The 25,465-nt window shown below is 43.9% G+C and overlaps 1 protein-coding gene across 2 annotated transcripts in view; it reads left to right on the forward strand.

Moving 5' to 3' along the window:
* Positions 1-25,465, forward strand: part of EPHA4 (EPH receptor A4) — a 151,183-nt gene that overhangs the window by 74,123 nt on the left and 51,595 nt on the right. For both annotated transcript variants that reach the window (XM_047872707.1, XM_047872709.1), the window contains one exon: positions 13,058-13,396. In XM_047872707.1, the coding sequence (XP_047728663.1) occupies positions 13,058-13,396 (339 nt within the window). The remainder of the gene's footprint in view (positions 1-13,057; positions 13,397-25,465) is intronic.

Raw genomic sequence — 25,465 nt, forward strand, 5'->3', positions numbered from 1 at the left:
CCACAGAATGAAGCCCTTCCCCCTTGCCTCCCCCACCCCCCCCACCCCGCCCCAGCTTTATCGGATTCTTTTGACAAGATGTGGGGGAGAGAAAGGAACATAAACATCAGGGATCCTTTCAAACAGACTCCAGCCTTTAATCAGTTCTTACCAGTTGGTTAAGCCAGGTGACAAAGCCAATTCCCTTGTGCTGACAGCCATGATAATCAGGCACCTTCTTTGTTCATTATGCTATCTTTAACTCCAGCATTCTCATGCAGCCCTGCATTTAGTGATCGCTCACTGTGACGGCACGCTAATGAAGAAATAAAACACACTATCTGAGCCTCATTCTTCTAGCCAAAGAGAGACTCTGCTCCACTGGTTTGTAAAATCAGGTTTTTGTTCACTCGGAGAACGATTAGACCAGGTGAACACAAGCAGCATCGGCTAATTTAGAAGGAAACACCTAAGAAGGTCTTCATACCATGCACGATGCTTGAGAACTTCGAAGGATTAAATGGCCAATAAACACTATCTTTAGGAGTGCCTCTCTTGGCGCTTCTGGTTAAGGTTAGCATAAATGGCCGCCTGTGGGATAGGCTGTATTTCCGTGGAAGCATCACGAATATTTTCGAGAAAATAATCCGCACCCCGGTCAGAATAGAGAGTTAGAAGAAATGCTTCTTAAATATCAATGCATGTAGGAAGCACCCGGAAGTCACCTAGGGGTTAGCAGGAGAAGTCGGACCTGATAGGCTGCATTTGTGACAAATTCCCAGCTATTGCTGATTCTGCTGGTAGTTGGACCATCTTTGTGTGGTGAGGATTTAGATCCTTCCTGATGGATGGCAGGAGACAGGAGGCCCTCTTTTCCATGGCTGTAACTGTCAGACCTATTCTCCAGCTCAGTGGTGACTCCAGGAAGATACTTCAAGGGTGGGGGACATTCTCCCTTGATGGAAATTGAATCTTTCCTTTGTCTCCCAGAAGAAAACCCAACCTGGTTTGGAGTTACATCATCAAATACACTCACCATGGAGCTTTGTTTGTTTGCTTGTTTGTATTTTCTTCCACAGTCCCCACCAGGTTACTGCCTCAGAGTGGAAATGTCAATGTTCACCTCAGACACGGGTATCAGTCAAGAAAGGTGACAGGGTTTTTGTGACTGCCAGCAACACAGACTCCCATACCTGTCTACACACAAGGATGCCGTTCAAGCTGATGAAGAAATTTTGATCCCGTGAATCATTTCTTAGAGGGAATTTGAATGTGATTTTTCTTAAAGAGATTCATGTCATTTAACTCTACTGATAACCAGCCCCTCCCCTCCAGATCTCTTTCACCTCCCTCTTACCTTTCTCTGTAGTCAGGAATGTGGTCTGACAGTCAGCAGTGGTGGGAGAAGCCAACTACATGCCTGTGCAGGAAGCCTTTTGATTACCTTAGTTATTTAGTCGCTTGTTCAGTGACGATAGTGAGAAAGGTCTTTCCCTCCCCGGGAGACCGAACCTGTATCCTATTTAAGGTGACTTGCCAACCCCTTACTGTGTGGCAAAATGTACTAGACAAAAATGCCTTCTAGAAGAAGTAAATCGGGCTTCGGATATCTGGGAAGGAAAAGCTAATTCGTGGTTTTGCCACCTTGACTTCTGAACACCATTACCAGAATGATTTTCTGTACGTTTCAGTTGGAAATCTGTCCTTGTGCTTTGGGGTGCTCTTTGTTTAACTTGTTGGATGAAACTTATTAGAGCCTCCTGATTGGAGCACTCTGTGAAATAAGAGATTATGATTTTGGATTGCCAACTTGAGGGGTCTTCACAAATCTGTCTCCAAGTCAACGGCCTTGAATGATTCAGTCAGCTGTGCCAAACAAACAAAGAGTGACTGATTGATCCTCAGACGTGGCCTAAAATACCCCAAATTTGCAGCTTTTAAGACAATTTATACTGGAGGAGCTTAGAGCTAATGAGGGCAAATTTCCCAAGGTCTACGACGAAACGTCCTGATTTGAAAACGCTGGTCTGCAGGCTTAGGTTATTGAGAGACTGAAATAGCGTAGCTCCAAACAGCGAACATCACTTACTTTGTTTCTACATTTGCCTTTTCTAATTGAATGTAGTGCACCACTGTTATTTCCTCCAGAAAGTGTATTGTTTTAAAATTACCATTTCAGGTCTATTACTCAAAGCCCTCGCTTCTAATGCCTTCTGACAGTTATCAACATAATGAACCATAATGAAATGATGAGCAATTTTCAGTGGAAACCCAATGTGGATCCCAGTGGTGCTGTGTGACTGTGTTGTTAAAACTTGAATGCAAATTAAAATAACATCGTCCTTACTTGTTTCCAAGGTCAGGAGAAGAGAGACCTTTTTTTTTTTTTTTTTTTTTTTTTTTTTTTTTTTTTTTTTGCGCTTTAATTTTGGAAATCTCACATCCATTTTCAAACAAGCCCTTGAAGGTGCCACTGATGTTCGGTTCAGTTCTCTGCCCCAAAGATTTACATGCTTAACAGTCTGGCTAAGGGATTTGGGGAGGGATGTCTAGCATGAGTCTTTGATGTATAAACCATAGCATAAAAGGCAGCCTTCGGTTTTAAGTAAGCTACATTTTTTTCCCCCACCCAAAAGCATATATCTTTTTGCTCTAGGGCTTCCAATAACTAGCAATATAATGGTGGAAGGCAGGACATTCTATGAAATTGATCAATGAGAGTGTAGTCAGCGGTCATGAAAGACCCGTTGGTGTAGGAGTGAAAACAAAAGCCAAAGATTCCTACAGTTTCGTTGATAAGTGTTGCAAGAGATCCGTTCGTTGATCTCTGACCATATCCCAGTTGATCGGCCATGTAATCAATCATTTTTGTGAACCTATTTTTACGGAAATTCTTGGATCTGAAATTTACAGGGGAATTTGTTGCTTTATGTCATTTATCGAATTTGTGAAATGAGAGTACAACTTCATGCTACATTCTGTTTGTCGCGGGATAAAAACTCAGATTGAGACACCAACTCTCCCGCTGCCAGATTCTGTGACAGGGATTTTAGTTCGCAACATATGGTCATGCCGCCCGGTAATCAGTTGTTAAGCCGATTAATATGCCTGTCCTCGGACCATACCCAACAGATAAGAACAATCAAAGAGATTTTGATGATTCAGATGCAGTCTTCAACAGGTAAATGAACCTGTTGGCTTATTTGGGTAGATCTCAGTGGTTCAGAGTCTGGTATCGGTAATGAGTAACCCACATCCTTGCCTCTCCCTTTCTGATTGCCTTTCGGCATTTTGACTACCAATAGAGAGAAAAGCACCTCTGGAGAGGCCAAGAGTGTGATTCTTGTCCAAAGAGAATTAGGGCTACAGGGGGAAAGATCACCAAGTAGTGCTTATTGGAAGAGGATGGATGGATCCCAGTTTGACCACTTGCCATTGGGCTGTTTATAAAATTTGAAAAAGCTTCAGGGTATTTAATAAGGATCAAGTGTCCTCTCTTCGAACTGTGTGTTTTAAAACAATGCTGTTTTAGCCTTCTCTTTCTCCTCCAGCCTACTTCTCATTTTATACAGATCAACAGTCCAGTGTGGACATTGTATAGGGATTACTAGTACAACGTGGATTCGACTGGAACGTGCATAGGTTTGAGGAACACTGATGTGATACATGCCCAAGTGAAAGACTTGAATAATCTCTGCCAACGCCATTTAGCCAGCTTATTGCAATTTTTCCACCACCATGAATGAGTCAGAGTGGCTTGTTATCAATCGAGCCCTGTCATTTCTGGATCGCATTTTTGACACTAGTCATGGAAGTCATACAGTGGTTGTGCCCAGCATGCTTCTATGAAACAGGGTCAATTATACCTTGTGCTGAGGTCCCCTGGGGTGAGAACTGGATACCTTCTTTGCTCTCAGTATTTTGATTTTCCTCCCATAGTTGACTCTTATTCTACACATGATCTACAGCTCAACAGAAGATAAACTCAGAGAAGAGTTTCATTGCATCGATATGATTGCCCCCCGCCCCTCGTGTGACCTTCTCCCTGTGCCCCCACCCCCCTCACCCCAGGGGAGAAGCCTTTAACAGAAACTCCTAATTGCCCTCTTGAGTGGAAGTTAGGACCAGAGAGAGAGGTTAACTCAACTAAGACAAGAGCACCATCTAGGAAGTCATGGCAGCACATTTCAGCCTTAAGGACAGGCAACTAGAAGAAACGTGATTCTGGGAGGAAGTCAGAAAGTGAGGAATGGTCCACAAAAAGCTCAGAGTCGTGCTTTCTTTTTTCTTTTTTTTTTCTCCCCACCCCCCCCCTTGGATTGCTTGTATCTTTGTGACAGGGGCCATTATAGCCCCAGAATCAGACTTTCTGATCACAGTACCTTTGCGCATTTGGATTGTATTCATTTGAGTGACTTGCGAAACTTTTCTTATCTTCGGTTTGGTCACCAGATTGCCGAGGCTGATCGATGCCCTTTGTCAGATTTTACTATGAGGATGAAATAAGATAAAGTATGAAAAACCAGCTTGCAAGAAATGTAAATTAATTCACAGCCTGGCTACTTTTAAAGCGAACTGCTCAAAATTTCGAAGAAACGGAACAAAGTGCCTTGCTCTGTCTTTCCCACTGTGGCCTCCTCATGACTAATGGGGAGTTTCCTTTTAAAGCACTTGAGCCATAAACTAGTCGTCCTCAAATAAATAAACCAAAACCTCCATGAGCCCAGTAAAGACGAAGGTGTCTGGAGAGGACGATGTGAGAATAGATACGCCAGAAAAAGAGGCAGGGGCAGAATTGCAGCAAGAAGTTACCTTGACAGGAAGCCAAGAATGTTTCACGGAGCAACAAGTGGTTGGTGCATCCAAATGGTTCTATTTGTTAATGACGGGCAGTTACGCTTTGGCTCTACTCATCGTTGAAACACAGAAACTGCACTGTTCATCGATCTCAGAAGAGGTGTCCCCAAACAGCAGTCTTTGTGTAAACTGACCCACAGCCTCAGGGACTGAGAGAAAGCGATTAACAGTGGCAACATACACAACTGTCGGTGGGAGGAAGCCTGGGCTTCGTTTCAGGCAAAACTTACACACCCCAACTGTTGACTCTGTGTTCTAGCCTGTCTTTCAGCCGGAGAGAGATTAACACAGGCTTATCTGAAGGGGTGGAAGGTTTTACGGCTAAGGCACTGAAGTATCATTGACAGTCCAAAAGTTGGACATGATTAATGAAGCCTTATGAAGTGGAACTCGAGACCCACAGCCCCTCTTCCTCAGAAGAGACGTCTTGTACTTGTTGCCTTGGCATTTTTGTAGGGTGACAGTCGCAGCATTTGAAGACATTGATCATTTAAGAGTCAGGCTTCTGCCCATGCTCCTGGGGGATGTTTCTTTCCACGTCCAGAATTAATTTCGTGGCTCGGGCGTGGAATGTTAAAATGGTGATTAAAAATCCGTTAAGTATTATTAGATGTCTGTGAGGGTTCTGGAAACCACTCTTGACATGAGCCCAGCTACTTTGTTCTCCTATCAACTATCTCATTGCTTTGGTTGCAGGCTTGCATTTTTTCAAACTTCTAGTCTGTGATTGCCTTTTTTTTTTGTTTTTTTTTTTGGAATATCCTATTTTATTTTATTTATTTTAAGCAATGTGGTATTTTATTTATTTTTTTAATTTTTTTTAGAGAGAAAGTGAGAGCAGAGGAGGAGGGCAGAGGGAGAGAGAGAATCTTAAATAGGCTTCATGCTCAGTGCAGAGGGTGATGTGGGCTTGATCCCCTGACTCTAGGATCATGAGCTGAGCCTAATCAAGAGTCAGACACTCAACTGACTGAGCCAACCAAGTGCCCCTATTTTTTTTTTTTTTAATTTTAGAGGGGAAGGGTGAGAAGTGCAGAGGGAGAAAGAGAATTTTAAGCAGGCTCCACACTCAGTGCAGAGCCCAATGTGGGGCTCGATCCCACACCGTGGGATCATGACCTGAACGAAAATCAAGAGTGATGCTCAACCAACAGAGCCATCCATACACCCCTGGAATATGTTTTTGCAACATACACCAGTGCTGTAGTGGTGACACCTTTGATGAGTGAGCTGGACTGGGTTCAGGAATCGTCATTAATTCGTTTATTTATTCAGTAGATACTTAATGAATATCTATTAATAAATTTGGCACCTTCCTAAGGGCCGGGGATACTCTCATGAACCAGAAAAAAATATTTCTGTTCTAATAGGAATATGAATAATAAATAGGATGATCAAAAATTCTCACAAGAAGGAAAAAGATGATGTGATAGAGTACAATGGAGGAAACGAAGCGTTTCATTTTGCGTGGAGGGAGGAGGGAGGAGGGAGGACCTGAGCTGGGACCCCCTGAGGGATAAGGAGGCAGCTATTGGAAAAGCCAGGGGAGAGAATTGCAGGTGGAACTACCAAGTCTAAAACATATGAGCTGCGTGTCTCGAGTTGTGCTAATAATGGGAATTTTCAACTTGACTTTTCCCCCTAGCCTTACAATCTGTTAGCATTTTAACAATTGTTATAAGACATTGCGAATTTTGGGTTTATATAGCATATTATACCTTGCATCCATATAGATTTATAAACCTTCGGCAGAACCCACTTCTGGCTGCAGTGATCACTGTATCCGTCTTTTTGGTTTCCAACTTCTTCTGAAGTACCAATTGCTACCTCTAACATTGAAAAAGAAAAGCATTTTATCTGGCTTGTGGGTTGGGGGTGGGGTACGTAGAGAGCCCTTAGCTTGACATTGACTTTCCTTGGAATGGTTTACACCAAGCTCCTCCTTCGCATCGGAGGCATTTATGACTTTAGGTTCAGTGTTGGCTGATCCCTTTTCAATGACTTATTGATAAGTAAGGCTCATACAGATTTCATGTGGACATGTTAACATTGGGTTCTCCTACATGGGGCTACTTTAAATCCTGACGTAAACTAGTGTGTTCTCTAAACTACTCGGGAATTAGACTTTTGCCTAATGCACAGGAGAGAAGAACTTAAGATTTGTAGAGTTACTAGAATGTTCTTTTATACTTGGAATGTTGCCCTTCTTAAATGTCACATTCACTCAACTTCTCTAGATAGAGTATGCTTTATTTCTGGAAGGTTGTTTTTTCCCAGAAGAGAGTACATGATGGGTTAAGGGAGATCAAGATTCCTTTTATGATATAATATGATATGATATTTTATTATATGATATGATAGTCCTTTGCTTTTGCTATAATTTGGCTAAGGTTTCTTTGGGACTTCATATTGTCAAACTCCTGTCAACCAAATGCAACCTGACATCCCACTAGAAAATAATAATTACCCATTGTAGCACCTTTCACAAGTACCTGCTGTGCAATCGAGAAAGTATTTCACACCAGTGAAGCAAATGGATGTTCATTCACTTTATTCACAGTGGCAGGAAATACGGTGCCCATTGCTTTCAGAGCACCGAGGAACTCAAGAAATAGGCCATAATATTGCACATATTTTATTTCTTCCTGAGTCCGTGAAGGTAGATGTAACTTCAACCTTAGAAGCCAGGGCTGTCGGAAGATATAAATCAGGGGTTCTTGGACTGAGCTCCCGAGATAGTTTCAGGGTATGCTTGAAGTCCCTAGAATTAATGTGCCAAATTGTGAGGATTTTAACGAGCATCTTTTTGAAGGGAGGGTGCACTTCTCCCAACAATTTCTTTGTAGCCGGGGCTGGTAAACTACGGCCCGAAGGCCGAATTCGACTACCCCGGTCTTTGAAAATAAAATTTTCTTGAGATGCAGTCACATCCATTTGTTTAGGTGATGTCTATGGCTGCTTTCGAGGTACAGTGAAAACTTGAGTAGTAGCTACAGAGAACGAGTGGCCCATAAAACCTGAAATACTGACTAGCTATCTGGTCCTTTACAGAGAAAGTTTTGTTGAATACTGTTGTAAAGGATTTGTAACTTAAAGATTATTGTATTTGACCTTTGGCCCTGGTAGCAGAGTTATTATCTATGCCACTAACTTATATTTCAAACACGAAGGACATTCTAAACATGAGACGTTTAAAAGAGTTTAACATTCTACCTCCATTCGTGGAGGGACTTATATACATGAATTCCAAAGAAGTAAAAAAAAATGTAAAGGAAGTCCATTTATTTCCCCTTACCGACACTCCAGCATTTGATTGATTTGTATTTAAAAATGTCTTGGGGCGCCTGGGTGGCGCAGTCGGTTAAGCGTCCAACTTCAGCCAGGTCACGATCTCGCAGTCCGTGAGTTCGAGCCCCGCGTCAGGCTCTGGGCTGATGGCTCAGAGCCTGGAGCCTGTTTCCGATTCTGTGTCTCCCTCTCTCTCTGCCACTCCCCCGTTCATGCTCTGTCTCTCTCTGTCCCAAAAATAAATAAATGTTGAAAAAAAAATGTCTTAATGTTGATGGTAAACATAAAACGTACAGGAAACTGTGGTTCTAGAAAGGCTACTAAGGAAAATGCCAGCCTACCTTTGAAAATGTAAAACTTAACTTTCTTCAGGTATAAAATTGCCCACAGCTTCTGAACCAAATAAACCATCGGCTGGAACCAAGATGGAGAAAGAAAGCCGTAATAACCAGTCCTAAATTAACAAAACTTTGATTGAGGGAGCTCACATTTTTTTTTTTAATTTCTTTTTAAGATTTTGTTTTTAAGTGATCTCTACACTCAACGTGGGGTTCGAACTTACAACCCCTGAGATCAAGAGTTGCATGATCTACCGGGCCAGCCAGGCACCCCATGGAGTCCGCATTTTAAGCTCCAGCCATGCTGGGCTGGTAACGGAGATATAAAAAATGAGAATGAGTCCAGGGCCTGCACTATACCTCCTCCTGCTCACATCATCCATATTTAGCTTCCTTTAGTCTTTTCCTTCCCCCTGATTTCCTGCCCTTTCCTTCTTCAGGTATCCAGGAAAGCATCAAAATGAGTCTGATTTGTCTTTCCCTTTGTCTTCTAGAGCAGGCAACAAACAATAAGCATGTGAATGAGTCCACAATCCCTCCCAACGGAAGTGATCACTAAGATATGATATACAGCCCTACTTCCTTTTTGCAAAGTATTATTAAAGTGTAGAACAGGGGGACTTGAATTAAACGAGGTATATTGAGACACCCCTCTCCAGGGCTTAATGCTAATGAGTCTGTAAGAACTGACTCCCAGCTTTAGCTCAGGGAGGGCTGTATTAATTCACACACTGTAGGTAGGGGGCCTCAGGTGCATTGCAGGACTTTGTTAGTTTGCCATCCAGCCATTCATTCACTTGTCAACTCCTCAAACGTTTACTGTGCTTATTCTGAAGTGGGAATCAGGGTAGACACTGGGAAACGATGACGACATCAGCTCTCTTGGGGAGTACATAGACCGGTGACAGAAACAGATAACGCAGCGTATGTCTGATCAGCAAGACCCCGTCACGTGGTCCAAAGTTAGAGAAATAAATGTGACCTGTACGGTGGGACGATGCCATAAGCAGGATTGCTGATGGTACTACATAAGGGCTAGTAGTGGGTAGTTTGGGAAAGGATAAAAGGACAAGACCCTGTAACGTATAATGACCTATAAGCTACCTGAGGCTTGGTGCTTAGTAGGTGCGATCTCAATAGGGAGACTAGAAAATTTAAACAAAGAGTATGATTACCGTGTTTTGTTACAGATCTCATATTTGTAATTGGAGACTTGCTTGCAAGTTGACCTGTTTCTGGTGAGACAGGCAAAATCCCTTGTCAGAAACTTAATGGTTCCCAAATATCCAGATACACTACTTACTTCACGTAAACAGAAGACAAGATGATCTGAGTTACGTTTTTGTCTTTTTTTTTTTTTTTTTTCCTTCTGGATGCCTTGTATTTACTGAGACAGCCCGTGTTACTCAGAATGCTATTTTCTTTTCATTATAGCCATCTCTACAGGTAATTGTGTTAAGGTGCTGCTGTCAATATTAGGTATTACTGTTGGATCTGGATGGAGTTTTGGGTTGTATTAAAGCGTATACTTTCTTGTCTTGAGAATACTTTCTTTTCTGAGGAAAAGAGGGCACCTCCTTATAAATGGAAATATACTTACCATCTTTCAATGGACATGAGTTTAAAAACAAAGAAAGAAAGAAAACCACGATCCTGCAAACAAAATACAACCACCGTTATGATTTTAATTTATAAAGCATGCACTCTTTCCCAGGCCTTTGCAGAACACCGTGATTATCGTACTGGGTGGGCATTTTTCTATCTGCTACCCCTCCCCCCCAGAAAAACCCACAAAATAAAACTCTACCATAGTCCAATTTTTAAGCCCATATAACATCACTCCCTATGGCAGCAAAACAAAACCTATGCAGTACAAGTCACCAAACCATTCATGGAGGCATCATTGAACTTGAATTTTCCTAGTCCTCTGTCTTCCCGTTAGCATCCACCACAGGGTCTTCTTTAAGAATCGGTGCCCAGAGAAGCCTGTTCCAGGCCACCACTTGTTTGGGGCCCAGCCCTCCATTTTGAAATCCTGCAGCATCTTTTTGTTTTGTTTTGTTTTCCTTTCTTTCCCATGGGGCAGTGTTATATCTCTGAGTCCTGTGACCAGTTAGTTTTCTGCTCCATTTCTTCTCTGTTTAGACACTGCCATGCCCCGTCCTACATACTAATTACTGACTTTTTGCTTCTGCATTGCTTGATTCATTGTGTCACATTTTCCCATGTGAAAGTGGATCAGGAACCTTGGCAAGGAGGTTAATGGATTTAAGAGTCACTCGTATTTGACCCTGGAAGTCATAGCAAAGTAAGAGCCAGTGGCTGACCCATTTTATAAACCGAGCCGTGGTAAGTTTTAGCTGCAGACTACTAGTGGATTTCACCGTGGTGGCAAGCATCCGTAAAATTTGAACAGGATTGAAGATACACCCTCCCTTTTTACCTTTACCTCTTAAACTTTGGCCAAAACTACTGCTTTTGTTGTTATTACACCTCTATGGGGAGCCACATAACGGAGTGCAAATAACCCCGGAGTGGGAGTCAGGACTTTTCGATTTTAGTCCGACTCTGTCACTAATGAAGTTGCATGGAATTTCAGTATTATCAGGTCCACTTACTGGATCTCAGTTCCCTCGTCTTTTTAAAATGAGGTTGTTTGGCCAAATCATCTTTAACTTCCTGTCTGTCTCCAGGACACTATGATTTTAAATAACTGTTCACGTATTCAGAACCCACTTACTTACCTTTATTATATTCCAGTCACTAAGCTAAGGACCATAGCTATAAATATGAAACCTCAGCAAGAAAGAAATTCGTATTTTCTTTCTGCAGACTTCTGGGGGGGTACTCTTTTTTTTTAAATTTTTTTTTCAACGTTTATTTATTTTTTTGGGACAGAGAGAGACAGAGCATGAACGGGGGAGGGGCAGAGAGAGAGGGAGACACAGAATCGGAAACAGGCTCCAGGCTCCGAGCCATCAGCCCAGAGCCTGACGCGGGGCTCGAACTCCCGGACCGCGAGATCGTGACCTGGCTGAAGTCGGACGCTTAACCGACTGCGCCACCCAGGCGCCCCCCTGTGGGGGTACTCTTTTAAGAACAAATTTTATGACACTGGACGGGGCCTAGATCTCAAAATTAAGAGAGGCTGTTGATAATTAGTCTCGAGGGGAGATCGGGAAGCCCTGGATTAACCCTTTTTCAGCATTACCACCAAGATCCTTTAGCAGTCCAACAGCATGAGCTGAGTAATAAATATTGGGTATGACTCCTTATTAGTAGGTTGCCTCGTTCGATTTTGTCCCCGTGGTTACTTTGGAACAAGGCAGTCCTTTGTGGTTGACTAGATAAAGCTTCTTCCCAGTTCACACAGGCCTCCAGTTAACTTCCTTTTCCTGAGGAACATGGTCACATTCCCCTTAAAGCAGTTCAGTGCAAATACATTAGAATAGATAGAGTGAGCCAGAAACCTGAAATTTCCATTAAAACTCACTCTGGTTCTTTTCTTGGAAGACCAAAATGGGGAAAAGAAAGGAAGAGAGGACTTTCCGCCTGTCCCTTTGAGGAGGTATTTGGCATCAGAGTGGGGCAGATATCTTTCCAGCCTTTGGTACTGGCTCAGTCCAGGAATATCCCCTCCCTTCTCCCACCCAGATTCTTCTCCTTGAAGGCAGTTTGCGTTGCAGCTCTTTGGCACGTAAAGACTAATCTCCGGCAAGAAACAAGGGGGTTCGTCATGGCTCTCTAGTCTTATTATTATTATTATTATTTTTTTATTGCTATCTTTAAAACCAACCACTATGTTGTTTGCGGTCAGTTGTTCTGTTTCCAAACAGCCACCACCACCACCGTTCATGTTTCACAAACTCTTTGATGTCAGCGGGAATGAGTAAGCTCAAAAGGGCCTGGTCCAGCCTTGGCTAGCTGAAGGGCAGGACGTGGGGCCTGAGAGCCTCTGCACGATCCCTGCCGCAAGTTGGGATCTCCCAACGACTCTACCTTTGACATCGCTGCAACCAGGTTACACGAGTTCCTACTAATTACCTATGACGAGCTTAACTCCCAACTGCCGTGCTGGGCTGAAGAGGCGTGTCTATACGATTCGGTTAATTTTACTCCGCATTGAGGACGCGCTGTACTTAGCAATCCCGATTTATCTTCAGAAGTGGCACATAACTCTTACTCTACCAGGGTCCCACACTAGCCCTGGGAACTTGAATCAGGCTCATCTGTGCCTGTTTGCAGATGGTGAGATAAAAACCAGATAAGTTCTATCTTCTTTTTCTGCCGCTTCAAAGAGAAGCCTGGACTTGGAACGTGTTTGATGTTGATGTCGAGATGCACGCCGTCTCAGGATAGCAGTCAGTGTTACCGATGTAGCAGCCTTCTTTCACGGTGTGCTTTTTTTAAAAGATTTTTCTTTTTTTTTTTCCTCGCTGGCTTGATTGGCTTTCTGCTTTCTTTGCCACATGGGCCCACCTTACTTCCCATCGCTGCAGAGGATAATAGAAACTTGGAGAGATTCCAAAAGGATAGTTTAAGTTCTTGGTGTGATAATGTATGTGTATGTGTGTGTTTTTTTTTTCCTTCTCCAGGCCCACCATCTGCTCCCCTCAACTTGATCTCAAACGTCAATGAGACGTCCGTGAACTTGGAATGGAGCAGCCCTCAGAACACAGGTGGTCGCCAGGACATCTCCTACAATGTGGTGTGCAAGAGATGTGGGGCTGGTGATTCCAGCAAGTGCCGACCCTGTGGAAGTGGGGTCCACTATACCCCCCAGCAGAATGGCCTGAAGACCACCAAAGTTTCCATCACTGACCTCCTGGCTCACACCAATTACACATTCGAAATCTGGGCCGTGAATGGGGTGTCCAAGTATAACCCCAGCCCGGACCAGTCGGTGTCTGTCACCGTGACAACCAACCAAGCAGGTAGGAATCCGATCTACTTTATTGTATGATATAAATAGAGAGAGGGGGCGCTCGGCTGGCTCAGTCGGTTGAGTGTCTGACTTTGGCTCGGGTTGTGATATCATAGTCCGTGGGTTTGAGCCCCTCATTGGGCTGTGTGCTGACACCTCAGAGCCTGGAGTCTGCTTCAGATTCTGTGTCTCCTTCTCTCTCTGCCCGCCCCCCATTCTCTCTCTCTCCCTCTCTGTCAAAAATAAAAAAAAAATTTCAAAAGTTTAAAAAATAAAAAATAAATGTACAGGATAAAGGGCTTATGTAGGTATCCATGAATTAACTTAGACTTACTTCTACAATTAAAGTGGAACCCCATGGATCTGATTATAATCCTGCGAGCTGCCTTGTAATACAAAAGATTCTTAGAAGAATGATCATTTGTTCACCAATACTGTTTTGGACACCCAACTGCATAGCATGCCCTGTGCTAAGTGGTGACGATCACATGAGATTAAAAGACGCTGTCTGATTGAAAGGGGATGACAGTCGGTGAGATGGGTCACTCCATGCTGGACTTCTCTTGTCAGGGATTCATATCAGCCATTTTGATCACAAGGCCCATGGTTGGACATCAGAGCATTTAACAGGTTATTTTGGCTTATAAAATTCTTTTTACCAATGCAGAGCACCATATTGGCATGTGCTGTCTTTTCCAACAAAAGCATCAGTGGCTATGTTTTGATCTTGTTTGAATTAAAAAAAAAATGTATACCTGCCTCTACTAGAGTCATCAGGTAAATCTGTGGATGGTGAAGAGATTAATGGGCAGCTCTCTCTGTGTGGTTTGGCAGAATTTTCCTCAAAACACATAGTAGGTTTGCAGCCCCTTTGCTAGGTGAATCCATAATTGACACGTGGGGGAGAGTGCATTTACCCCATTTTCGGCATCACTTTCCTCTTCTAATTCAGCCGACTTGAAGACATTCTCTGTTCATGAAGAGTTTCTGCTGAGTTCATTGCAGAACTGTTACAAAGTCTCGAATATCTATAAAATGTTTCAAAGAGCAAACCCGAATCTGGGTTTGTAAATTGCAGCTCCTGACCCACTGGTTCCCGCTCATCCCTTGCAAACGTTTTCACGCTTTCTCCGGCTAATTTTCCATCCTGGGTCTCTGCCACCTGCTTCACATTGCTGGCTCCCTGTTATTTATTTCTGGCGAGTTAAAGGGGAATAGGGAAAAAAAAAAAAAAGAGCGATAGCTTATCCTTTCATGAGGCCCTTAAGAACAACAAACTTCGCCCGAAAAGGATTGTAAATTGCCAGGCAGTCCTATCACCTCTTACTGTACTTCCCTCTCAAATGTATGTTTCAGTAAGTGCACTCAATAGTTAAGTAAAATATATCTGTATTAATTGATCCTGTAGTGAAAAGTATTCCAGCGTCCCACTCCAAAGCCATTATTTTTCCCCTTGCCCTGAACTCTCTAGAATAAATACAAAGTTACGACTCGGGTGGGGGTTTGAAACTGGGGCTCGAATGGCGAATCTTACCGGAAAGTAGCTTCAAGTGTACAGATGTGACCCGTCTTGTAAAATACGTGGTGTGAACAGATCGTCTGCTTTTGCTCTGGTCTTTTATTTCTGCGCTTTCGGGTGTTGAACACGGTTAGCGGTGATCGGCTTTACTTTTCTACAAAGACTGGTGTGATTTAGGAGGTTTTGATAGCATCGCAAGTACTCTGTCTTTGCCAGCTTTTTATTGGTTCTTTTTTGGAAATATTGCCCGTGGATCCCGGGGAACATATTGGTGCTACTGCTGTCTCTGAGTTAGACGGGGCCAGCCTCTCTGCGCCCGCTGGGGAATCTGGTTTATGATTCAATCAATATTCTTATGTTGGGCCGTCGCCGTATCCTCAGACACATCGCTACTTTGTGTGCTTAACTGATTTAAAAGTAGGAAGGGACTTTTTGAGGCCTCAGCTGTACAAGGTGAAGTCATTCTCTTTGGCCGAGAATAGCCATTGGGAGACATGCTGAGGACAGGCTTGGCTCCCACAGATTTTGTGGGGGGACCCCTATGACTCTCTGTATACGTAAGAATGCGGGCCAAGGGATTATGTCAGCTCCGACCAGGCCAGAAGGCCCAAGGAGTGCAAAGAAGGCAGGCTAAAAAGCCTCCGAAAGAAGAAAACGTGCAAAAACAAGACGAGAGAGGGAGGGGAAGAAAGTCTAAGTTTTATTAAAAATGTAGGTGTAATTCTTTTCGATCTAGCAGAAGGGGGGGGGACGGGGGATTCCTCTGACACGGTGAGGTTTTCTCTGCCGTGGTGAGCAGACCCGCCGGGCGGTTTGCTGAACAGGACAAACTTCCAGCTCCCTCTTTTAATTTTCATGAAGGGTAATGCTGGGAAGCTGTTCAAAATTAAAAATAAATCTTTCAATAAGGAGACCTCCTATGTGGCCAGCCAGAAAGCTTTCGCTTAGCAGAGAGTTGTGTATGTGCGAGGCACTGCCTCATTACAGGATCTGGAGTTTCCTAATTCGCTATCAGCGGAATAGTTTATCTTTGATTAACAAACCCTTTCTTCATAGTAGGGCAAATTAATAACGCAGGCCAAAATTCTGGGTGAATGTGGCAACCGTAAACTCTATCAAAGCTCCCCTAAGCGTATTTACGTACACACAATTATATTCTAATTGCAGTCATTCCTATCATTTCATTAAACTCCATTCCTTAGGGACCCCTGTAGGCAATGATGGCTCATTCTGTAAGGAATCCATAGAATAAATGCATATTAGCATTTACCACCTGAAAGCCCCGGTTTAGGGGCTCGCCTGTTCTGCCTTGTTTTCACAGGGTTCTTTCTCTCATCAGTCACTTATTAACGACCACAACAAACACTACGGGCCTTCCTTAGATACCTGGTTTTGTCACCAGGACCTCTGAGACGCTCAGAGCTGAACAGGTTCAGGAAGGTGGCCTGACTCACCCAAGCTAACGTCAGGGCCAGTACCTGAAACCAGTGAGCACCCTCCCTGCTCCTGAAAGGACAAAGTTGCTTTCTTTTACCATTAGTGGATAATTAATAGCATCCCTGTATTCAGCCTGGCATTCTCCCCTTTTAGGCGACCAGTATCTGGGCACCAGAAAGGTAGGTCTGACCGGCCTTTCATCCTTTAGTTGTGGAATGTGGTGTGAATGGGCTGGTGTTCTCACATGGTTATTTAGATCATTCTCACCCAGGTCCTATTGTTGGGGTCTTAAGAAGTAACTAACAAGATGCTCTTCCTCCCCTCCTGAATTCAAACCCAATTGACACTGGGGACCAGACCCCGGGAGCTCAGGATGTCAGCTTTATTGCCGACCATCTGATTGAAGGATGGGAGCTTTATTTCCGGGGCCAAAAGGGCTGGCTCTTAAAGACACTTGCCCAGTGTCACCCAGACGGTCTGGCTCAGCTGGCTGACGGCAGGCTCCCTGAAGGATCAAGCCTGTGCCCCCGAGGTTGTCCACTCTGTGCAGGTGGGAGGGTGTCAGACAGCAGATTTCCGTGACAGAATTCATCCCCACCCCCACCCCATGCCAAAAGTGGGAAGGAGAGGCCGGGAAGAGGGTGAGGGTGGGAAGCTCCCTCGGAAGTCCCCCGGTAGGAGAAGAACAGACCAGGAAAAGGCAACTCCTCCCTCCCGACACTTCCCTGCATTACAGTCCAAAAGGAACAAAGTGAGATTCCCCGGGAAAACTGAACCTGTCCCTTCCTCCATCAAACATCCTGTGGCAACTGTTGCGTGTTTTGTTTAGGAGAAGATGGTTCTGGTGTTTATGAAAAGGGAATACGGAGACGGCCCGGTGATTTGTTTTCCAAATGGCTTTCCTTTGGTTTACTTTTACTCAAGTGGACCATCTCGGGCAAATGAATACAGGATGTGTCGCCAGGAGAGAGAGAGGCTGTATAAAGGAAACAAGGGTTTTTCCTTTTCCTGGCCAAGCAACCGAGCTGTGAACCTTTTTGCAAAAAATAACATGCTGAGATGGCAGCCAGCAGTAGATCTGAAGATCTCAGAGTCAGCTTGCACCGTTTCACACCCCCTCTAAGCCCCCCACCCCTGTCTTTCAGTTCTGCGGCCGAATCGTACTCAAGGTTGTTTTCGTCTGTTTTACATCGTTACGAACTGCTATGGGTGGTATTCATTCCCTCCTAACCCCCAGTTGCACCTGGGACAGCGAGCTGTGGCACATTTATTTATTTGATTGTTTCTTTGTTTCTTTTTTTAAAAAAAATTTTTTTTTTCAACTATTTTTGGGACAGCGGGAGACAGAGCATGAACCGGGGAGGGGCAGAGAGAGAGGGAGACACAGAATCGGAAACAGGCTCCAGGCTCTGAGCCATCAGCCCAGAGCCTGACGCGGGGCTCGAACTCACGGACTGCGAGATCGTGACCTGGCTGAAGTCGGACGCTTAACCGACTGCGCCACCCAGGCGCCCCTGTTTCTTTGTTTCTTTAAGTAAACTCTATACCCAACACGGGGCTCAAACTCACGACGCCCCGACCGAGGTCAAGAGTCATTATGCTCTACAGACTGAGCCGGCCAGGCGCCCCAGTGATCACACCTCTGATTTTTCCTTTGCATGAGATACTCTTCCAAATCCTTGACGATGAAATGGCATCTGGTAACCTCTTGTCAGCACAGCTGCAGTGTCCCAGTGACAAACATCTTTAACACACTGAGTTTGGAGGAGTTCAGATATTTGGTGGATTGCATAATTATTTGAACCTAGCTGATCTCTAAGATCTTTTCTAATTCCAAAAGTCTGTGATTCCAAGAATATAGCCATGAGTTATGGGCATGAAGAAGTCGGGCTTATTCCCACAGGATGTTCAGGAATGGGCTCCCAAGGCAATTCCAAGGATGGGGGAAATTCCAAAAAAGGCTTCCGCAGAATCAGCAGGGTGCACCTGAATCCTGCCTTCTCTCTACCCCTCCAAACTCACACCTACCAAGGTATTTCCTTGGAAGGGCAACACAGTAAGCTAGCTGCCTCTCGAGTATGGTTCTTCCATACGCCGCCCTGGACATGTGGCGATGCCTGGAGATCTTTCTGGCTGTCGCAGGTGGGACCGCCATTACACTTCGTGGGTGAAAGCCGGGGATGCTGCTAAACACCCCATCATGCGTAGGACCGCCCCCACAGTGAAGAATTATCTGGTTCGAAATGCCCATGGTGCCAAGACGGAGAAACTCTAGTGATACGCATTTGAAAAGGAGATTTCATGACTTCATAGAAATTCCGACTTTCCAAGGGTTCCATCGCCAGCCTGTCTCTGCTTGGTTCCACTGCTCCATGCCAGGAACATAATCCTTCCAACGCTGCTCTTAGAGGGTTATAAACAGCCCTTTGGGGGCCCTTGTGAAAGAATCCCAGTTGCCTTGCCATGCATGAACTGGTGCTCCTTATCATACTAGCCTTGTTCTCTAGGATGGACAATCAAGAAGACTGAAAAAGCAAAACAGAAACAAAAACAAAACCCACCACATCACCAATAAAATGACAGGACACCTCGACATTAATGCCACCGCACAGTCCATAGCAGATACTCAAGTCCTGTTTGTCACTTAACACGTTTATTTATAGCCCAAAACAATCAATGAATTCTTTCTCAAGTAGTGATAAATTTAATAAAACCAAAATAATGAGTAGAGAAAAGAAAATAACTGAGTACAAGAGGCATACTGTCTTTTATTACTCAACTGGCAAGTTCCCATTCTTTCTTTCTCTGTCATCTTTTAATTAGACAGATTATGTTATTTGAGTAGGATAATGGAGAACAGTGGGAATTCTCATCCCCACTGGGTATAATTGCTACCTGTCTTCTACATGGTAAGGGGAAGGCTTCAAGGAGATGGTGGGAGAAACAGAAACATCTTAGAGCAATTGAGCTAGGAAATGTGCTCCAGGAATGGTGGCACCAGACTTTGTGGGGTCTGAGGCTTAGACAATTTTTGTGCGATTTCAAACATATCCTACAAAAGTGCAAATATCAAATGAAGAACAGAGCTTTGGAAAGGACCTGTGCAAACTTCTTTCGCTTCAGTGTGTATAATTCTGCCCCTGACTAGGGTGAAATGAACACAGATGTCAGGTAATGGGGCCATTGTGTGATGGCAACCAAGGGTAGGAAGGAATAGGAAGAAGGGAGAGAGATCAGGAAGGCCAGTTTGGCCCGGTGTGAAAAGGCCTTGGAGAGCAAAGTCGTTCTGGAATGGTGCTGGCCACAGTTAGGGGTGAGGGGCAGCATGGGAGTGGCCTCAAGTGTGGTTCGCAATCAAAGTAACAGGCAGAAAGCACACCCCTGGCGACTTGGAGACTGGTGATGGAATATTAAGCCAAATCGGACGTGACCAGAATTGACGCTTTTCTGTAAGTTTGAGAAGTGAGAGGAGCAAGGGGGAAGTTCTGTTGATATTTTTGAAGCACAGATGTCTGACTTTTCTGTTAGTGCCCTTGAGGTTGGCAAACCAAAACCCAGGGGCCAAATCTCCATCGTCTCCCAGGTGGTGTATATAACCCACTAAAAATGTTTTTTTCTATTTCAAAAGGGTTGAAAATAACCAAAAGAAGAAGAATATTTTGCAACACTGGGAAATTATATAAAATTCAATTTTCTGTGTTCGTAAAGAAGTTTTGCAGGAACGAAGCCCCACTCATTCGTTGGCGGACTGCCTGAGACGGCTTTCACGGGGCAAGAGCAGAGCTGGGTAGTTTCAAGAGAGGGCGTGGCCCATACCGCGTGTATATTAACCATCTCACTCTTTGTGGGAAAAGGTTTGCCGATCCCTGCTCTGGAGTACTAAATCGAGAAAGAGGACCAGTCAGGAAGGAGGTTGGGAAGGTGTTGACATGCTGGTGTCATTTGTCAGAAACCACCCTGGTCAAGGTTGTGGTGGATTAACATTGAGATTAATCTCACATTCGAGACAATTTTCCTAATTGGCAAGACCCCTTCCGTTGCAGAGGTTTGGGCTACATAAACAAGATCTCAGGGAATCAGGTAGAATTTCAAGCATACCTTCACTCTCCTGTACCAAAGACCTTTTTCCCAGTGACCCTCAGGTTCAAAGGTATAATGTAGAACCTGCTTGAAGTGTTCTGATCAGGCGATGTTCAGTTTTCTTGAAAATATGCATTCCGAGCACTGTTGGGTTGCTAGATGCTGACAGCGATTTCCTTCTTAAATAGTCATAGACGCTCTCTTATGCCTTGGCCCTTCGTGGAGATGATCTCTCATTTGCCTTTGATCTCTTGTAAATCATGTTCTATTTTTCTAACTCCTAAGAAAGTTAGAGGAAAAACACGCGATGAAACTAGTTGAATGTTAAGTCGGAAATCTTTCTCAAGACCCATTTTTAAAATTCTTTAAACAAGCTGTAGAGCAATTCTGTTGAGAGATTTTGCTGGGAAGTTGTTTGCGCGTCCTCGGTGGTTGGTATGTAATCCTTAGGACTTCTGAGTGGAAGCTGGTTAGAGTCCTTTCTGTGCATGAGTAATTACAGGCCCGAACCAGGCACACAATGGGCTTCAGAGAAGCCAGGCTATGGTTTTCTCATTAACAGCCCAGATCCTCCTATGGGCTCCTGGTTTACATCACAATGCCTAGGAAATGTACATTTTATTTTTTTATTAAAAAAAATGTTTTTTTAATGCTTATTTGTTTTTGAGACAGAGAGGGACAGAGCATGAACGGGGGAGGGTCAGAGAGAGGGAGACACAGAATCTGAAATAGGCTCCAGGCTCTGAGCTGTCAGCACAGAGCCTGACGCGGGGCTCGAACTCACGGACTGTGAGATCATGACCTGAGCCGAAGTGGGATGCTTAACTCACTGAGCCACCCAGGCACCCAGGAAATGTACATTTTAAAACATGCAGTACATTTTTATTTTTTTAAGAAAGGGAACAGTCGCTTGATTCTAATGTTATACATAAAATAATTTCATGTCTATTGGATATTGTTGCCGCCTTTATAATTATTAAACATACTCACTAATTGTGATCATAATTAACAATAAAACAAACTTGGGGCGCCTGGGTGGCTCAGTCGGTTGGGCATCCGGCTTCGGCTCAGGTCATGATCTCACGGTTCGTGAGTTCGAGCCCCGTGTCGGGCTCTGGGCTGACAGCTCAGAGCCTGGAGCCTGCTTCGGATCTGTGTCTCCCTTTCTCTCTCGTGCCTCTGTCTCTGTCTCTTAAAAAATGAATAAATGTTAAAAAAAATTAAAAATAAAAGAATAAAACAATCCAGGAGATGTATAGTGGTACACAGCTTCTTTTGTGTGGCACCAGGGTCCATGAATTTATGCTCAGGGTGGGTGCCACAAGTCCTGATGGGGAGAAAAAAAAATAAAAGAACCTACTAAATTATCCAGCTTCAAGGCTGACTGAACAGCATAGACAAATAGTGTGTATTGAGCCTACTCGTAATTACTGTATATATAAAAATTGCGTTGCATTTTAAAAAAGGTGTTGGTACAGTTGACCCTCAGACACTGCAGGGGTGAAGGACATCAACCCCTATACTGTCAAATGTCCACATACAACTTTTGACTCCCAAAAGTTAACTACTAATAGCCTACTGGTGGCCAGAAGCCTTCCAATAACATAAACAAGCGATTAACACTTATTTTGTCTGTTATGTATCTGATATGCTATACTCTTACGATAAAGTAAGCTAGGGAAAAGTAAATGTTATTAAGGAATTCATAAGGAAGGGAAGATACATTTATAGGACAGTCTTGTATGGAAAACAATCCACATATAAGTGAACCTTCTCAGTTCAAACCCATGCTGTTCAACAGTCAACTGGTTTCCCTCTAAGAACATGAAAGTGTTATTTACACCCAAGACTGAGGACACCTTTTTTCCCACTCCCATCCCCTCACTCTTACATAAATGTCCATATTCACATACACGTGTTTGTGTGTGTGTGTGTGTGTGTGTGTGTGTGTGTGTGTGTTTATGTGTGAAGGGAAATCCATTCTCCGGCATTCACCCTAAACACTCGACGTCCTCATTCTGATTCGTTTTTCATTTCTCAGTGCTGTGCTTATTACTTCGAACACGAACACCGCCTTTGCACCCTCTGGAGAAGCCATCAAGAGATTTGAAAAATAAGTGCCTGGCTGAGATGAGAAATGAACAGTGCAGGACTAGCAAAGGTCTTAGGTGGGCTTCTACATTGATGAGGTATCACTCCAGCTGGCTCAATTAATGACTACCTCCTCCGAGGAGCTAGGAGAGACCCTAGAGTCTAGTTTGCATTGAACATTAATAAAAAGATCCAGAGAAACTTTATCAAACGTCCCATTAGCCCCCTACTAATATCTTTAAAGGGTTTTTTTTCCCTTAAACACCAGGAAAACCAAGAGCTGTGCTGCAGGACTAATCTTGCATGGAGAGATCTTAAATCTACAGGGACTCATTAAAATGTGTGTCCAGATTACCCCCGCCGTACAGAGCCTTCTCCGCACGTCAGCGTCTGCGTGCTGTTTTCACGTGGGTGTACAGCAAGAGAGTATTCCAGATGTTGTCTTCAGGTGAAGACTTGGGAAGGTTTTCTTTTTCTTTCTTTCTTTTTTTAGGTTTTACATTTTAATCTGTCAAGATAAGCAAGCCTTAACTCTATCCATCAGTGTTAAAAATAGCTTTAAAAAATTTCATTTATTTTGAGAGAGAGACAGAGAGAGCACAAGTGGGGAAGGGGCAGAGAGAGAGAATCCCAAGCAGGCTCTGCACTGCCAGCACAAAGCCCGAAGTGGGGCTCAAACCCATGAAGCTGTGAGATCGTGACCCGGGCCGAAACCGAGAGTCAGACGCTTAACTGTCTGAGCCACCCAGGCGCCCTAAAAATAGCTCTTTTTAAGAAGGTCTTCCCCCAGCATCCACCTTTTGCGCCCAACACACACAGGCGTACTTCTTCCTCCTTGGCCTGTGCCGGAAGAATGAAAAAGATTCCATGGGCTGCCCCAGAACTACAGTGACAGAAAAGAGAGGTATGTCACACATCAGTGTGGCCACTTCTCTGGGGACCACCCTGGCTTCGTTGGAAAATGTCACTAATGATTGGATCTCACGTGTGAAGGCTGGTACCCGGAGCGCTGTGGGAATTTGGCTGATGGGTCAGCAAAATGGCCATCAATACAGGCACAGAACTGAAGAAACAGAACCTTGCATTAAATTCCTTCTTCCTCTATTCTGAGAAGTTGGCCAGCTCGTGCTAAAGGAACTCTTTGTGGCTCTCCTGACCCATCTGGGTTTTGTTTTTGTTTTTGTTTTTGTTTTTTTGTTTTTTTGTTTTTTGTTTTTTGTTTTTTTTTAATTACAAGGCACAAGGACTACCTTTCTAAAACCCAATCTACCCAAAATATCTTCTGGGTAAATGACAATGATTTGAAATATTTGTTTTATTTTGTGATCCCTCTTGGAAGGAGAGGGAGAGGGAGGGAGGAGAGGGTGGGCCACTTCTTTTTGCCTGGCATCTTCCAAATGATAAGCTCTGTGTATGAATTTCTCAGGCAGTGGGATGCTCACTGTCAAAAAAAAAGCCTCTTTAATGAAGGCTCTGGGGTGGATGATTTTTAAAAACTTCTTATCTAGGAACCTTTTGATGGTGATGTGTGCATCCCAACAAGACAAAAATGTGACTGCGACTTCTCAGTGGGTATTAAATAGGGACTGCCACCCATGAGCTCACTTGGGTGAGATCCATCGATTAGCACAAGCACTGAATGGGGCAAGCTCACAATGGCTCCCCGGAGGGTTGCTATTTTCTAGATAACATACTGCAAGCTGTCAATCTGCCTCTTGAATCAACCCTAATTTATTTTTTTAGCATACTAAGGGTGTATTTTGAGCATAGAAAGTGTCCAGGTGGGCAGAGAGCACAGCTTCTTCCACGTTCCTGCATCAAAGCCAGAGGCACACATACAAACAGGCTAGTGATTTTGAATATGCAACTAGCTGAAAGCTTATTCAAGTGTTCCCTCCACTTTCCAAGATGATCAACGACCATTTTTTTTTTCCATCTGAAAAATTGAGATGATCAGAAGAGTTGTTGGTGTAGCCCTTATTTGCACGGAAACTCACTGAATCCTACAGGGCTCTAGCAGAGCCTGATTTGGGGAATCTTCCCAGGAGGACGCTTTAGGAGACTTGAGAATTCGCAAAAGTAACATCAGCTCGTTTCTCCCCATTTTAACATCGGGGTGGTGATTATCATTACAGCATGTAATTGGGATTCTTGTTGCTTTGTTTTCCACCGAAAGCTGGGAGTACAAACATGGCAGAATAGCAGCCTGGGAAAATTAGTGTCATAGAACTTAAAAAGCATAAATTGTGTTCACAGCCCTCATCGCAGACACCAATGGCGAGTAGCCATCTAATTCAGGTGTGGCTCGAAGAGGCTGGTGACATATTTAAAGAATCTTTGTGTAATATAAGAGGGTATTGTCTGGGGAAGAATGACAGACGAGAAGCCCTTTAAATCTCACTGTAAACTCTTCAAGAGTATAACCTTCATTGTACGCGTGCTTTCGGATGATGGCTTTTTCTCTTTCTCTCCATCCTCTCTCTTCCCTTCCTGTTTCAGAAGGACATGAAATAGTTTCGGGAAAGTGCCTGTAGTGTGCTGGCGCCCTGCTCCACTGTCTTTCTTGGAGGCCATGCTGTGGGACTCTTTCTAGGTGATGTGTTGTTCTAATGAGGTCCTTTTGGGATTTACAGAGTGACTCCTGGGTGGGGCCGGTAATACTGAATTTCACACCTCAGCAAGTTCTGTTAAAGAGGGGTCCCGGTGAGATGCTGTGAAACCTCCTAGTTAAAAAAGAAAAAGAGAAGAAAGAAAACAAAATTCAAGCCCTAAAACAATGAGAGGTTTCCTAATTCATTCTTTGTTATTCTTTAAGACTACAAAAGTTATCTTGAATTCTCAGACACAGATCCAGTTGGAGACATCCATTGGCCTTAATCACATTTTAAAATTTAATAGGTCCGCTGTTGCAGCTTCGGTCTTATAATGCCTGTAGGAGTTTAAACTATCTGG

The sequence above is a fragment of the Prionailurus viverrinus genome, chromosome C1, assembly GCF_022837055.1.
Source record: "Prionailurus viverrinus isolate Anna chromosome C1, UM_Priviv_1.0, whole genome shotgun sequence".
Classification (NCBI taxonomy): domain Eukaryota; kingdom Metazoa; phylum Chordata; class Mammalia; order Carnivora; family Felidae; genus Prionailurus; species Prionailurus viverrinus.